This window comes from Tachypleus tridentatus, chromosome 9 (assembly GCF_004210375.1).
Source record: "Tachypleus tridentatus isolate NWPU-2018 chromosome 9, ASM421037v1, whole genome shotgun sequence".
In the NCBI taxonomy this organism is placed as follows: Eukaryota; Metazoa; Arthropoda; class Merostomata; order Xiphosura; family Limulidae; genus Tachypleus; species Tachypleus tridentatus.
This window is the reverse complement of record NC_134833.1, coordinates 92,319,407-92,336,987: the sequence shown is the minus strand read 5'-3', so window position 1 is coordinate 92,336,987 and position 17,581 is coordinate 92,319,407. Positions and strand designations below refer to the sequence as shown.

General features: G+C 32.4%; 1 protein-coding gene across 2 annotated transcripts in view; it reads left to right on the top strand.

Moving 5' to 3' along the window:
• Nucleotides 1–1,127: 1,127 nt before the first annotated feature.
• LOC143225755 (carboxy-terminal domain RNA polymerase II polypeptide A small phosphatase 1-like) overlaps nucleotides 1,128–17,581 on the top strand; it is a 54,388-nt gene continuing 37,934 nt past the window's right edge. The window contains exon 1 of one of the 2 annotated variants that reach the window (XM_076455705.1): nucleotides 1,128–1,369. In XM_076455705.1, the coding sequence (XP_076311820.1) occupies nucleotides 1,300–1,369 (70 nt within the window). In that variant the 5' untranslated portion in view covers nucleotides 1,128–1,299. The remainder of the gene's footprint in view (nucleotides 1,370–17,581) is intronic. The other variant, XR_013014058.1, reaches the window with a different exon arrangement.

The following is a 17,581-nucleotide window of genomic DNA, read 5'->3' as shown; positions in this document are numbered from 1 at the left end:
AGGTACAACGCTTAAGTCTGTGTGCCAGAGGTCACGCTCAGTGGTTTCTTTCATACTAGTCGCTATAATTACCATAACATTACAGCAGGTCTAGCACCGTTTTGAATTGGCGTTATTGAAATACGTGTATAATGCCTATATTACTGACACATTTTCGACACTTGTATTCTACGAATACGGATAACTAACCACCTGATGGATATAAGTGTAACTAAAATATCCACGCGCACAACTTCTTCAATTCCAGCTATTATGAAAAGTATAATTATGCTATTTAAAGTCAAATAAAAGATTTTTTATTTGTTTGCATAAATAAATTGCTAGGATATTCATTTTTTGCTTATATTTAGTTTTTTTATTGGCATGTTTTAAGTAAATTAAATGAAAAACATTAATCACAGTAAAGTGTAGCTCTTGGGTTTATTGCAGTCTTTTGGAGTTGGCCTGGTAGTTAGGGCGTTCGACTCGCAGCCTACGAGTCACTGACAGAATCCCTTCCCCGAACGTGCTCGCTTTTTCAGCCATGAGAGCGTTATAATGTCATGGTGAATATCAATTTTCTTTGGTAAAGGGTAATCTAAAAGTTAGTGGTGGGCGATATTGATTAACTGCTTTCCCTCTAGGCCATCACTTCTAAATTAGGGACTAGCACAGACAGTGTTCAAGTAACTTGGGGACAAATTCAAAATACAATTAACACTATTATTAAGTGATATAAATGTTGTATAGAATATTGAAATAACCAGAAGTGTTGCTAGATGCTTAAATATTCAAGACCGCGGTCTACAAGCGTGGAAACTTTCGGCGTTTCAGTATGATGTCTTTCATGGTTTTTTATTATGATTTTTCAAGCGATCAACAGGCCATCTGGGACACTATTAAAGCTAATCAGAGCACGATGTTTGTATGCTAGTGCCTAGCGACACCTCTGGAAAGAACGCATAAAATAAATATTTCATAATACATCACTAAAACTCTTTTTAATACTATTAATAATGGTGAAGTATTCTGTAACGCCATTTTCGACTTTTTTGTAATCGTCGATTTAAATAAAGAACGAAATTTGCTTAAGACAATCGTTAAAAATAAGATGATGTTTTATACCTTATACACGCTCGCTGCAATAACGCATGCGCTTTAACTTCTTAAGGCGTATGCGAATTTGGATTTTAGTTTTATCTTACCTTATGTTATTATTATCATTTTAAATGAAAATTTAGCTATTATTTTATGTTTTCTACATATCTTCGGTTTGTAAATAAGATATTGTAAGGACGACGGTTGAGAAAGACTAAATAAATGGACAGTACGTCCATAATCACCCAAATTAACCGGGAAGAAGAGCACATTTATTTCCCACCCAAAAAAGGTGAGGGTGAACATGAAATAGTTAACTTTACATCACTAAAAGTTTATTACAGTTATACAATCTAATCAATTAGACTTTCGTATTTATATCATGAAATGTATACTCGTATTTTGTTAGAAATTGTGTATGAATTCTGATCTACTGACGAAGTGACATTGACACTGACAGTAAATATTTTTAATACTAGGATTTTTTTCAATCCAAATAAAATAGAAAAAAAAGGTACTTGTACAGACTTTCCCCAGTAACATGTCAAGTGTTAGAGACGCATCCATTTGCAGTAGTTTATTTGATAACTCAAGAATATTACAATTCATAATATATTTAACGTCATTATAGTTACCGAAGTTAATGTAATGTGTAATAATAACAAAAACTTTAATAAAAATAAAATATAATGTTTAGAATGTGTAACGTGTTTTATCATATAAAAAACGTTTTTTACTGGTGAAATAAAGACAAAAAAATTAAGTACCTAACAAAAAAAAATTAAATTAGTTTTTATTACATGCAATTTTTATGTCAAATAAAAATACCACAGATTGCTAACTACAAGTACCAAAAAATTAAAAATAAACTTAGGGTGCATCATTTATTTTGTCATTGTTGCTGAACTATAATCTAGTACTATGAGGAGTTAGTCGGTAGCGGTTGTTGATTAGTTTTGCTGCTGAAGTTGTAACTTGTATATGTGAAGTGTAAATTTGCTAAATTTTACTCACGGGTACTTCAAAAATAGCATCCTCGTATTTAGTTTTACAGTAGCTAATAATAAAGCAATACTTAATAATGTTATAAAAGGATCATAGTACAATACCTAATTTGTATAATTGTTTGATAAATACCTTCCAATGTATCATGAGGCTGAACCTATCAGTAATAGTATTAATGTTAGTATATGGCTAGAGAACACAATATTTATCAAGTGGTTATATCTATACTGTGGCAGTATAAAATTATAATGATTTGAAATACAGTAGTAGGAATATTATAAGTAAATGTGCTATGGAGCTGTCTGTAACAAATAAAGAATTGTTGATTAGAGCTATTTTATTATTAAAATAAGGTACAGGTAATGCATCTTGAAATACAGAGTTAATGAACACTAGGCCGGCACAGACTGCAAGAAATATACATTATTTTTCAGCATCTTGGTCAATTTGTTGATTAGTTTATCACATAGATGAAGAAGATGCCAAAATGATGGACTCTTGGTGGACTCGGCAGATAGCTCAGTGTGGCATTTTTATCAGTGACCGATTTAGTTTGGCAACTCAGTGTCTACTAAATTAATTCAGAGCCATAGTGCAATTCCACTTTGAACATGGCTGCATCCTCCAATGTTAGTTTATGTATCCTAGTTTTATAATTATATCACTAAGATTTTAATCATTTATTCAGTATATTTATTTTAATCATGTATTTTAAATTAACTAAGACATGGGAGGAAGAAGGTTAAAAGCTAAAAGCCATGCTAAATTTGTTAGCAATCTGTGGTATTTTTATTTGACATAAAAATTGCATGTAATTAAAAACTAATTTAAATTTTTTTTTGTTAGGTACCTAATTTTTTTTCTTTATTTGTGTTTTCATTATGAAGAAATTGAGATTATTTTATTTTTCTCTGTAACATAACATCATGGAGTATTTGGTTTTTAGAAAACATAAAATTTAAATCAAGTCTTTTTTTATTTTTTTATTTTTTATTAAGTTGCCAGTGTATTACTATTAATATATTAAGATAATCACCCTGTTAGAAAAATTACTCTTAGTGGAAGACTCCAACCTGTCTTTTCCATAACTTAAACTTATTTCCTCTTGTCCTAGTGTTTTCTCAATACAGTAGAAATAAATCAGGTGCACTGTTATGGTGCTACTAGTAAAACTAATAAAATTTTAGGGTTTATTTACAGATGTGTAGAATACAAGTAAACAGAAATCATTACCTATATATATCTGACTCACTAGTCATGCCTCAATCAGAATATGTACAAATTTTTGGGTCTTCTTATCTAAGAAGGGGCATTAACCTTTTGGAACAGGTTTAAAGTAACTCTAATAGGGTGATTATGGAGATGGAATGATTATGTGGGTTAATTTTTTAAACTTAATTTTATCTTCAGAAAGAACAATAAGAGGTGGCTGATAAAATAAATATCTATAGTTTCTTTTGCTCATTTTGAAGATAACAGGACATAAATTTGAGATTTGGTAAAAGACAGAGTAGGCTCCAGATTAGACAATTCTGTTTTTCTGGAGAGAGTTGCTCTGAAGAATGGAAGAAGACAACAACATACAATTAAAAGAGAAACCCATGATTTCATGTTTAAATTAAAGTGGGGGTTAATTTTTATTTAATGGAGATTGATATGGAAGACAACTATAAAAGATCAAACTTATCTTTAATGTCCGTATGTTAAATAATATTGTTTTTCATATCTGTACACTTATTCAACAAGTTTGAAATTTATACCAACTCTAGAAACCATGTTGTCATTTCACAAGTTTACAACTCTTAACTGAAAAATGAAATTTTTAAACAGTGAATGTATCTAGGTTTCCATGCCTTAAATCTGTGATTCGTAATATTCAAACTTGTGTTTTCATCTTTTTGTATTCCACCACTTGCATATCCAGTTGTTATTTTTTAAACCTTAACAAATTTTGAGTCTTTTCTTCCAATTGTTATGCACTCCATAATTTGTAAGTCTCACCTTATAGCATATAAAAAACCAAAAATATCATTCTGGTGGTCTTTCTGTGCATTCTTTCAAACACATTTGTATATATCCTGTAGTAAAGGAATAAAACTGCACAAAGTACTCTGTATGTAATCTCAACAGTCTAGAACAAGGATTCATTTATAATGACAATAGCTAACATGCAATGAATCCCAGCTTGACATGTCCCATAGCCTTGTTTTGATATTTGAACATCTCCAACAAACAAAATGCTGCATAAATCATCCTCCTGTGTATAATAGTTACAGCTCATGTATTTGGTAACTTTGATCTTGTATCTATAGACAATCTATCAGCATTTTAACCCAGAGAATTTTAGTCATAAGAATCACTTTAAACCTTCCACATGTGGCCCAGGTTCATATACATGCCATGACATTTTACAGTATTATCTCTTTACAGGTAGACCAAATTGCATGGCATGACCTTTTACAGAGTTAAATTCAAAAATTAATTCAGCTACTTTATTATGTCTATATGAACTTTGCATAATCAAGTTTTGATAATATGTAAATTTTAATATCTTATAGAAAAATATTTAAATAAAATCCATAATCTGTTTTTGTATGAGAATTGTAACATTTGTTCTCTAGGTCTTATTCCTCCTTTAATTTATTTACCTTCCCTATCTGAAGTATGAAGCTTAATGTAAATTACTCATTATAATATAGATATTACTCAGGGAAGGTCTAATTTTTATAGCTTTTAATTTTATTTATTTACGGAGTTTTAAACTAGGAAATAAGACCCATTTGTCATGCACACCTAATATGTCCTCTGATATTTAACTGATAAATCTCTGACATTTGATATAATTTATGACCAATATTAAGGTCAAGTTTTATTCTGTCAATTTCATCTTCAGCTTTGTAGTTTATCTTCTAGTGTTAAGATTGAGAAAGTAGGGGAATTATTTTAAGCCTCACTTGTCTCAGAAAGCCACTTAAGTTATAATAGTTATAGAAAATTTTGTTATGTGGTGTTATTCTATGTTGTTGGATGCATTATTTAAATAAATATAAATTGACTGTACTAGTACTATCATTATTAAAGATTAAAGCTTGTTAACAACTATGGCTAAGAAATGAGGTCAGAGGTATATATTGTTTTTCATGTATATTTATTATCATAAAATGTAAAAATTAAGTAAGATAATGAAAATAGTAAATAAAATGTTTTCACAAGGTATGCTCTTAAGCACATCGTATATTACATCATTCAGTGTAGTAACCTGAGCTGCATGTTTGCTTGGTAATTATTAGTTATGTGCAGTTCCAAAGTCTGTAAAAAAAAGTTTGGTAGAAACAGACATAGACTGTTATGAACTTTAAGTTGTTTAAGATAATTGTAGTTTTTGAGACAATACCTCACCTCCATACACAGACTAATCTGATGTCTTGCACATCTTCTTATGAGATCAAATGCCACTAGCTTTGAGCTAACTCTCATCTAAAATCACATGTTTAACACGAACTGTGCTTGTGCATGATAGTATTGTGCGATGATAGCTCTTCACCAGTAGAAGGGTTACCTAACCTCCTTGCACATTAACACCTCCTAAGCACTTCCACATGAAATAACATAATTTTTTCAGATATGATACATTACCACTGGTCATATAAATGGCTGATTTTGTTCAGTGCTGCCAAAAATGTTTATATATGCCACAAGCCTTTTACCTCCCATCCATTGGAAATGAATGATTCCAGTGCATCTTTCATACAAATCATTATGTGACAGTCTTTCATCAATAAGAGTGTTACACATGACTCCCTCTATTAAATTCCACCTAACTGTCACTTCTCATTTAGCAGTGCTTGTGTTCAGATGATTTTGTGCCTCTCTTTTTTTTCATGTGCTTCAAAATCATCAATTTAATAAGTCTATATTAGAAAAGGACTTTTTATTACTAATTTATGGTTATGTTGCTGATGCCTTTTACTTCAAATTCATTTTACAATCTATTTTTTTCTTGCATGTTTCCATTTGTCTACAAAATAATTTTGTTTGTTTGAGAATTTGTAATGAATTCTGAAGATAATGTCACCACTTCAGGTATTACACCCTCTACAAGCAGTTTTCAACAGGCTGTAGGTGTGATAATCCACCTTTGGATTTATTATCTTTCACGAGATTGATCATTATGTGGGTTTGCCATCTTCTCCTGAACTTGTCTCACTTACTTCTGAACAAGCCAAATCTGTTTGGGCCATGAAAGATTTTGATAGCCTTTTTCCACGACTAGATTTTGATGCATTCTTTTGTGCACAACCTGCAGAATTAGTTAGGCCTAATACAGCATTGTTAGACATAATTTCACAGGTGTGTGATGTGTTATTCATTTCCCTGGTTTTCTATGATCCCTGTCCTTCTTTGTTACATTATAGTTTGTTCTTTCCTCATTTAGTTTTCCCATTTTCCTTAGATATTAGAATTCATGCTGAGCATTTTGCTTCACAATTGGTTGAAAGTGTTCAAATGTCTCACCTGCCATGAACTATGGATCAGTTTGGTTTAGCTTACCATCGAGTTGACTGCTCATTTCTGGACTTTTGGGAGTTGAGATCCATTTTACATCTTTGGAGGAGTGGTCCCTAATTTTCCTCTATGCTTAGCTCATGTCTGATTTTCACACCTTCATCTTACCCTTACTTCACTTCTATGGCATATATCTTCTATCCTTCTCCTTTTTGAGGCAACACATTGAGATTTTGAGAGATTTCCCAAGGGCAACCTCTTTCTTATTACCCCATCATTGGCTGGCTCATTCATTTTGTTCGTCTCTTTCTTTATGAATGTGGTTTATCTGTTGTTGGGACCTTTTGGGTCACAATGTGGCCTTGACCTAGGTTCATTTTCTGCCCACTTATCTTAGGGACTTACATAAGGCTCCTTTTCTTCAGTTATATGTTTTCGACCTTGTACCTGAGACTTTGGAATCATCTGACTGCTGAGCATCAGCATCCTATGCTTTCTTTTTCTTTGTTAGCTAACTTGTCACAGTCAGAATCATGGCAAGCCCTATTCACATTAACCATCTTAATCCTCCAGCCCTTACCTGTACCTTCTAGGAGTTTCTCCTCTTGTTGTTTTATTGAATGTAAATGGGCATGATGCCAACAGTACCAGTGACTATCCAGATGTTCAAGTGGAAACTTGATTGTGCAAATTTGTTCCCCTTTGGTAATCTTTTCCCACATATAAGTGGGTTATTCATGTTTTATCAGAGGGACTTGTCCTCTATTTCCTTTTCCCATCTCCCCTTTTCTCAGGTACTCTTTTCTTTCCCTTTGCCAAAGGATTCCATCAACAGGCCATCAAACCTATTGATCATCATCTCTCTCCACATTTGTATTCCAGGTTATTTGTTACTCATAAGAAAATGGAGACTGACAGCCTGTAATAGTCTGTCCTGTTTTATGGAATCATTTCTTACCCTCAAGTGGGACTTTCTTCCGGGTTTGTGAATGACCAAGATGGATGTTGTAAATACTTACTTGCACATCAATCATCATGATCCTATCTTTGGTTTGTTCACCACAAAGTGATTTATCAGTTTTGTATGCTGATCTTTAGGCTTGCATTGGCATTGTATGCTTTTTGTTAGGTGGTTCAAGCTTTCTTTCATCACCTCCATGCTCTCAGGATGTGTTTTCATTACGAAAACTTACCATGCTGCTATTAGCTTGTTTTGAATGGTAGTATGCCCATCACACTCATAAGCTGATCCTGGAGGTGGCTCTAGTTGGCTGGTTAATCAAATTGGAGAAGTCATTCCTTTTACCTTCTCAATGTCTGATCCATTTGAGTATTTGTTTTATCTATTACAGTTTTTGAGGTTCTAGTGCTTTTGGGGATGTGGTCATGCTCATATGCAGGCTCTTCAATGGGTTTTTCATGACTGGCAGGATCATGCACAGTATCCTTTAAAGGTTCTTATTACCCTTCCTCTTACACTAGTTGATGGTCTGCAATGATGGTTGGACAGGGCCCACATGTTGGTGGGTGTCCCATTTTTTCTTTCTCATTCAGATTTACATATTTTCATGGAAGCATATCTTCAGGTATGGGGTCATGGGTCGATCAACAGGAGACTTTGGGATGTTGGTTTGCAGCCAAGAGGTCTTATTATATCTACATCCTGAAGCTTCTAGTTGTATGTCAGGCTTTGTTTCATTTTTTCATCCAGCTAGACATCACCTTTTAATGATTCATTCTAACCATTCAACAGTAGTTACTTGTATGAATCTCCAGGGTAGAATCTATTCTTGATCCCTATGTTTTTATTTTTTGGGCCCACACCATTCATATTCATACCATTGTGTGTTATGTTTATGTGCTTTCTATTTTTTAGCAGATTACTTTTCCTGTTCAGAAATAATCTATCCAACAGAGTGATCTCTTTATCTTTTTTTCCCGTGATTTTGCCTTCACTGGGGTACTCTTCACATAGATGCCTTTGCCACATCACTTAACCACAAATTGCCTCTTTTTGGTCTCTATCCATTCATGCTTTCACTTAGGACTAGACTAACAAATTCTTATATCTTTATCTTCCCATTCAACTTCTTTACCAGGTAGTTTCAGTCATCCATATCACTCTTTGTCAAGTCCTTCCGATTGCTCCTTATTAGTCAGCTCAACTGTGGTTTCTTCAGCTCCATTTACCCCTCCACTATGTCTTCTTCCCTTCTTTGTGAACCTTGGTCACTTTTACTTCATCCAGCTCTTCCTGTTTTCCATCTTAATGCTTGGATTTTATTTGGTCCTTGCTGAGGGATATGAGGCTTGTCCCAATGAGTTGCTTTATTTCAGGCTTGTTCCATTCATCATTACTTCATGAACATTTATCAGTGTAAATGGAATGTTTTCCCCTGTTGGTCTCTGGATTGAGGGTTTTCAGTCAATGAGCTCATTTTTCCTGGTATTGCAATTTTTTATTTGGTTTTTTTGAGCAAAGGTCTTCTGTCTCCTAGATTTCAGTTATTGAGGGGCTTTGTCCCACACCTTTCTTTTTCCCAATACTGTAGTGTGCTCACCTTTCTTATGCTTTCCCTTTTGATGTTTTCTTTCCAGATTTATTGTCCTCCATGAGTGACTGCTTTTCTGGACAAGGGTGTTAAAATGATCTTTCACTGCCTTATTTTGCCTCTGTTTAAACTACTTTTCATATGCTTTTTGTTTCACCTTTCCCTAAGACTTATTTCCTTATCCTCTTAGCCAGTGTATGCCAGAGGTCTGATTTGCTATTGATGTTTCACTTTTTATCATGCTACATGTATTCTATTCTATCCATGTTGTTCTTTCCTCTCAGAAACTCTGGCAGCCAGGAAGGTGTGATTCTTCCTTTTTGCCACTTTTTCTTCCTTCTATTACCAAGAATTGATGGACTATCATTTTTCAATATTGCTGGTTTTTGGATGGTTTTACTAACTACATTTCACCTTTCTTTCCCCTTATTGTTGGGTATCGCTTCTGTCTTCTCCACTTTGTTCCAGTTCTTCCTTCAGTAGTCTTTTTATTCTACTTTTATGTTCAACTGGATCTTTGATGTTGTTCTGCATGCTCATACACTTGATTTGTATATATATAAAGATATATGCATCATATATATATATTGAAGGTACATTTTTTTCCCTTCTTGTTTGTTATTCATATTCATGTGTTGCTGATAACTTCCTGCAATCTTTTACTCTGTACTTAAACCTCAATCCAGACTGGACCTTTCTTCCATGAGCAGATGCATGTGGGATTAAGCTATTCTGTGTAAGTATCTATTAGAAATGCAATTTTAAGTGAAGAAAGTTTAAACGTTTGGTTACAATCTACAGTCATTCCAGAAAGAAAAAGAGTAACTTAGATTTATTATTTCATTTTTAATATGTGGGGATTACAAGGTTGATCAAATCTACTAAATTTTAGTTAGGGTAACAAAACATAACAGATAAAATATACATTTTTTAATGAAAAATGTTTGAAATTTAGTTAGGATGTTTCAGAGGTTGTGTAAATAAAATTTGAAAATTTTGAGCAGTTAACACTCTGACTCCATACTTAACTGAAAAAAAATCTGATTTTATGTATTCAGAAGATTTGTGATGTTTACTGAAAGCTGCCAAATGTTGCAGAGATATATGCACCACATTAACTCATTAATGAAACATGCTTTGAACTGAAGAGTGTTGTATAATTCTCCCTAAATGTCTTTCCACTAATAAAACCAGTGGATAAAATTGCTTAAAATGTGATTAAAAACTTATAAAAATATGTAGTTTGTGAAAAGAAAAGCATTTAATAATTTTTTTTCTATTATTTTGGTCAAAGATTCACTATTTAATGTTGTTATATGAACTCTATATCTGAATAGTTCACCTTCAAAGGTGACTTTTATGTTTAGTATAAAAATACTACTTTTTATCTTATATTTTTCAGGTTTCTTTTGCATAATCTGTAGTACCTCATAAATGAACATCAGAAGTTTTTCAGGGAAAATGTTTATATTTTTTTTCAATTTTCTCTATCATATGATTGACTCTAGTTATTATCATCAGTGTACAGTTCAATAAAATGCTTTAAAGTAAGTAATAAAAATATTTACGTACTTTTTAGTTCATGGTTGAAATATCTCTACTTCTTTGGGTTGTATGCATAATTTCATGTATCTTCCTTTTCATTTATAGTTTATTTTTAATGTTTTGTTTTTCTTTCCTATTCTTTACTGTTGATTATTTATGTTGATACACATCAATAGGTATCCATGGGCAATAGAAATGTAGGAGCAGCAGAGATATCCTAACCTTTGGTAAAACTTTGTGCCTGATTGGTAACATAAACCTTGCAGAGTGGGAGAAAGCTTTGATTATTTTATGAAAATTATTAAATTTTTCAAATATGAATTTAAAATAGAAATAATGCATAATTAACTGAAATGCAAAGGTAAAACTTAAATATAGAGTAACTGTTCTTCCAACTATAATATATTTAGGTAGGAAAAAACTGAATTGCTATCGTGAACAAAGTGATCAACAATAGTATGAGCATTTTTGCCTACCCAAGGATAACAACTTTGCATCAGTGTCAAAATAATTATTCTTAACTATAGTGTAAAATGAGATCTTTTTAAAGACTATAAACATATATATGTTGAAAGTACATGTAGTAACTTCTAAACCTCAACATGAAGGTGAGTGGCATATGCCACGAGTTTATTTCTTGTTTCAAGTGTATTCAGTGAAAGTACTTGGAACATATGTGCCAAATGGTCAAGTAAACTATATTTTCACGTATTTTCCTGTCTACATGAACATCCCTCATGTCTCAAGCTGTACTTGCCAGATGTTCATATTGTTTATAGTTTATCATGTGACAGATAACTAAAGGATTTTATTATTTTCAATGTTTCTTTTACAATAAAGGAATAAAACTAAGATAATATAAAACTTTGAACTGTAACATACTTGATAATAACAATTTTTTGAATACATTAATAGTAAAATGGTTCAGTAAATTTTGGATATAACTCAGTAATATGTAAAAAGTTTTAAAAAGGTGTCATCTTTATAGGGTTAAAAGTTATGGTATGAAAACTGATAGGTACTTTGTGGTTATAAGGTCAGTCATGTTGATGATTATATGGAAAGAGCTAAGTTCAAAATTTAAGTATGCAATATGCTATCATTGTATACTATTTTTGTTGTTAGAGCTTTATCTTCTATATTTCAAAAAGTATGAAAAAATTCTTGATATGTCTGAACTCCATTATCTATATTTTGGAAACAATTAGAAAAATAAAGTATACATAATTACAATTGAGAATCTAAAATATGAACTATCTATTTAGATTTTTTGAGATATTAAGATATGTTTCTTAAACCCATCAGAAAAACTCATCTCTGACTTTCTAGACTTTTTGCTAGTAATAAACATTGCATGGCTGATGAACGTGCTTATAACTTATAGAAAGAGCAGATTTTCCTCTACCTAAATTTTTCAAGTTTAAGTTTTCTTGTTATGAGTGGTTAGTCAACCAAATTGTTTGGTTTGTAGTAATCATATTTTGCTGCTCTGTATGTGTAAGGAATTTTTTAAAACTTATTTATAGTTTGTTAGAAAGCTGGATAGATTATGATAGCTTTTGGACCATCTATTCTAGTGATTAATGTATTTTTGCATTCTAATATCTAATCGAATGCTACATACATTCTTTTTGGACACTTGGATATGTCTTCCATAAGTGTCACAAATTTAGGTGTCCAAAACATAATTTATGTAGCTTTCAAATATGTATTTTAAAACAAAAAACGTATATCATTTATGAAGATCATGTTTTGTGATAGGGCACTTCCTTTAACTCACAAGATCAATTATTCTCATACATTGCTGCCCCCTATATGCAAAGTTTTAATTTAAGCATGCTACAAGCTTTCTGCTCTCTCTCTTTCCAGGTTGGAATTGAATGATTTCAGTGTGTTGCATTCAGATCTTTGTGCATCAACTCTCCACTAATAGGAGAATTAGTATACTCACCTGACAAACGTGACTCTCTTTGCACTTCAACCAAACTATTACTTCTCATTTAGCAGTGTTTCTATTTGGACATTTTTTATGTCATTCTTTACTGTTTCATTTTCATATATAATATATTCATGAAGTGTCTTCATTTATTATAACTTACAGATTTTGAAATGTTATTTTGGCATTCTGAAGTTGATATTACCACTTTGAGTGTCATCCCTGTGACTAGTGCTCTCTCACAGGCCATAGGTGCAGATGATCCTGCATGGGTTTTTATTAGTGTTTATCAACATTACAAATGTTGGCCTCTTTCTTTTGTTCCTGCTTACAGTTCCTCCCACTGTTTCATTTATAATTTATCCTTCCTACCAGTAATTTCAATTCACATATTGGTCCCATCTAATGGCTGAACCTGTTTTTCAGCATACTAAAATTGTCAATTCTCCCTGATCTTATCATGGAATGCCTTTCATATTTCTGTTGTAGTATTTGCTTGACTTCTTTTATATGCATTTCAGACACATTTTTGAGAATGTTTTCTTCATGTCTTCTGTGCTGTTCCATTTATCTGTTTTGCATTTGGGTACTTATGAGTCTTACCTTCTTTGTTTTTCTCATCCCAATGCTTTCTATCCATCAGAGTAGTTTTTAGATTATCTTGTTTTCTGGTGGCTTTATCTTCCATAGTATTTTTCTCCATGTAGATCTCTTTACTACATTTCATAACTTAAGTTACATCTATACAGTATCTAGCACCTTCTCCTCTTGCAATGGCTGGGATTGGTCCCACAGGTTCCTGTAGGTTCTTCTCATCCTCTTTGTTCTGTAGATGATTTCCCTCATCACTGCCATTCAGTATTAGATCCTTCTGATTGCTTATTAATGACTAACTCATCTATGGTTTCTGTTACTTTTCTGGCTCCAACTTTTGCCTCCACTGCTTCTTCCTTTGTTTCCTGCCCTTCTTTGTCCACTTTGGTTGCTCATACTCCATCCAGACATTCATATACTTAGTTTTCACGCTTGGATCTTATTCAGTCCCTGACAAGGAGGTCAGGTTTATATTTGCAGGTAGCTTTCTTTTAGCTTGTTCTATTTGTATTCTTCAGCAGTCATTTATTGGCATAAATGGAACTGTTCAGTTAATCTACAAGTTAGTGCTTTCTTGCAGATTGAACCTCTTATGTCTTGGGAGATAGAGCTCCTCTCTTGGCTTTTTTATCATGGATTTTTGGTCCTCTTGATCTTGAGTTATCAGGCAGCCTTCTCCCATACCTTTGTTTTTTTCCTGAAATTCCAGAGTTTTATCTCACCTGTCCTTATGATGTTCAAATGTTCCTTTCAGATTAGTCATCCTCCCTGACTTCCTACTATTCTGACCTGGAATATTTATAGTATTTTTATTCTCTCAATTTACTTTTGTTTGCATCACTTACCTTATATTCCATGTTCCTTATTTTCAAGCATAATTTCTTCTCCTCTATACCTGTGTACATCAGTGGTTGAATTTGTTTCCCATGGTGTTTCTTATACATTTTTCCCACTTCCTCTTTTCTCCTATATCTGAATCTCCTTTCTACTTGAGATATCAGTATCTTTTGCCTAATTCCCTTTCTTTTGTCTTTCTTCTTCATCCTCATCCCAATCCAGCTTAATTCCTATGTATGGTTGTGCTCTTTGTTGTTCTGTTATTTATATGGTTTCTTTCTATGTTGTCCTCTTATACCTCTTTATTCTTAGGCAGTTTTCTTTGGGTCAAGATCTTTCTTCTTCTGCCTTCACCTATTGTGTTTGGCTTTTTTTCTCATTGGCTCACTCCCCTTTATCATCATCTTCCAGGAACTTGATCCACATGTATTCTTATCAGATTTGACATCCTTACTCCTACATTTGTGCATGAGGACAACACCTAATATGTTCATCTCCCCTTATCTATACTGTATCACAGTTTTTTATACTTTGGTGTGATTCTAATGGGTAAGTTTCTATTTATTATTTCTTTCCTTCCAAAGGCCTTTGCTTCATTATTCACTATTTGGATCCTGCTTTGTGGCAAGCATTGTCTGATCAGGTATTCTTTAATTGAAATACACTTTGACAAGCCAAATTTAATTGTGCTCTCTTCTATGACTTCACAATAATTACAGGTGGGATGAGGTGTTTTACAAGATTACTTGCACGTGAATAACTTTCCAATGTTTTTGCTTCATAAATATGCTTATTTCAGACTGTTATCACCTATAGACAGTATGGGTAAAGCAGAAGAGTATAGCTGTTCATCCCTGTCATGCCTTGTATTGAGTAAATCAGTATCCATCTGCTTTACAAAATAGAGTTTAGTGATTTGCTGATGTAGATGATAGGGTCTGCACCATTTGGATTCTAGTCACCCCTGTACTGTATCATAAAAGTTGGAAATTCAGTTTTCTTGAAAATGTTTAGCACACACCAACAACCTCCATTCATCTTTATTTGAACCACCAAATCCATGACTAGTTTGGCTGCATGAGAAAGTTGACCACACCCACTTGCAGGTTTTTGTGGCTTATCTGGACTAGTCCTGGAAGGACATGCAGGTGTAACTGTTTGCCTGTTTGTACTAGCAGTAGTATCAGGTGTATTGTTATCATGTCCACAAGATCTCCCTTGAATTATTTCTTAAAATATATGAATGGTATCCTCATTTCATCAATAAAAGTTGGACCTGGCCAAATTGTAGAATTTACTGTTTAATTAATCACCTGATTCCCCTACATGCCTATAATTTTTGGAAAGCATTTAATATTTCCTATATATAAAAGTATAAAGTTCATAGCAGCAATATAGAAAGTAATGTCCTGTATAACGATTCTTACATACATACACTGTATTGGGAAATGTTTTCAAATTGCTTGTGACTTCAAAACTGTAATAAGAAAATTATTATTCTCTGTTCTCACATGGAAACCTGAAGTATTAAGAAAATAATAGCTTGCAAACTTTAAAACTTTATCAGTAGTGAGTAGATGAAAAGATGTTGGAAAAGTTGTTTCATTTCTGATATTAAGCAAAATTGTATGAAACTTCATTTTTTAACCTATGATGTTAAACTTAGTCTTACAGCATTCTTAATTTACCTTATAATTCTTCATATTATATGCCAAAAATTAGAATGATTAATTTTATGGTTATACATCATTATTAAAAAACAGGTTTTATCAATTTTTTTAAAATAGTGTGTTTTTAGATGTTTTTATATGGCCACACAAAAATTTTATTTCTTAAAGACATCACTAATTAGTTGATTTGGATAATGTTTTGAGTGCATATTCTGAAAGAAGACACACAAGAAAAGGGCTTTTATGTGTATTCCTATGAACAATTCCTGATGCAGATTCTTCATTTATAACTGTACTACAAGTGAAAGTTGACTGATAATGTATTTAAGTATTTTGAATTCAAATTCAAGAACTAAAACTACACCTTTAAACAAGATGGTGTGTACATTATCTTATTGCTATATTGAAAAGTAGATATTTAAATGTATGATGCCAATTTATCATTTCCAATACCAAGTAATATTCAGCTTACTGAGATATTTAATTCTTGTAGCAATCTGTATATTAAAATTACATGTACATTGATCTTGTAAAGACCATAACACATTACTATACTGAAGCATAGGTGAAAGTTTTGTGCCTGTAGGTGGCAATTTGTCAAACTAAGTTGTCCCAGGTATGATGATAAAGTGTGATTTAAGTTTAATGTAAAATACATTTTCCACTTTATTGCTAATACTGTTCTAATATCCACTGCTATAACTTTCACTAAGTTTATAATTGGTTAATTCAGTGACTTGGTTTTGGTTTTTTTTTTATCTGTAACTGAGGTTTTAAAAATTGGGCGTACATATATAACATTTAAAACAATTAACTGGCTTCATTGGTATGGCTGGTTACAAAAGTTGTGGCTTCTGAATTTCTTTTTATTAGAGTCAAATTAAAATTTGATTTTGAAAACTTTTCTAAACTGACTCAGAATGCACATGAGATGTTAAATCCTGGAGCCAATAGATTTGTTACAGTCAAAATGATCCTTGGATACATTCACCCATATACATGTTAGTGGTTTCCTGCAAACTGCTTGTAGAACTTCACATTCTGAAGCTATATGTTTGGTGACTTCCCACGGACTGCTTGTAGCACTTTACATGCTAAACCTACATAGTTGATGATCTCATACACACAGTTCATTTAATATTTTATTTTTCACAAAATATTATACATGGAACTCTTATCTATTTAAGTACTTCTATTAGTACAAACTTTTGAAATTTTGGCAGGCTTAAGACTCAATTTACCAGCATGAAGGTTTGTCTCAAAAAAAAGCAATGTTGCCATTATATTTGAAAATGGCTAAGAAAATAATTATGGGGACATTCTGAGCTGTTGGTTGGTTATTCATTGTCATACATAAAATAAGTGTATAATCGGGACCATATCCAAAAATGGGAAGAGGTGAGTGGGGTGACTATATTTAATTTCGTATGAGTGATATTTCAGCAAATAGAAAAAATAAGAGGTTCTTGTTTTATATTCTAGTTTGTCAAGATGCATAATTTGAGTTCTTAATTCATGCTATGTATTTTGACATTATAAACATCTAAATTGAACTAGTGGTGCATTCAACATACCACATGACACACAAAAATTGATGTTTAGTTGTGTTTTTCTAATAATTACTTTTAAGAAATTAAATAATGTATAATATGAAAATTTATATTAAAATTTATAGTTTGATACCAAACGTAATGGCATAAATTCATAAAATTTTCAATGTGAGTCAACAAATGCAATGACGTGGCCTTTCATCTATGACCCTTCTGGAAAAAGTTAACCTATCAAATAACTTATTACCTTGTTTTCAGTGTAGTGTATTGTCTATTTTGTCTTCAGGTTGAAAGTTTTTCTTGTGGCGT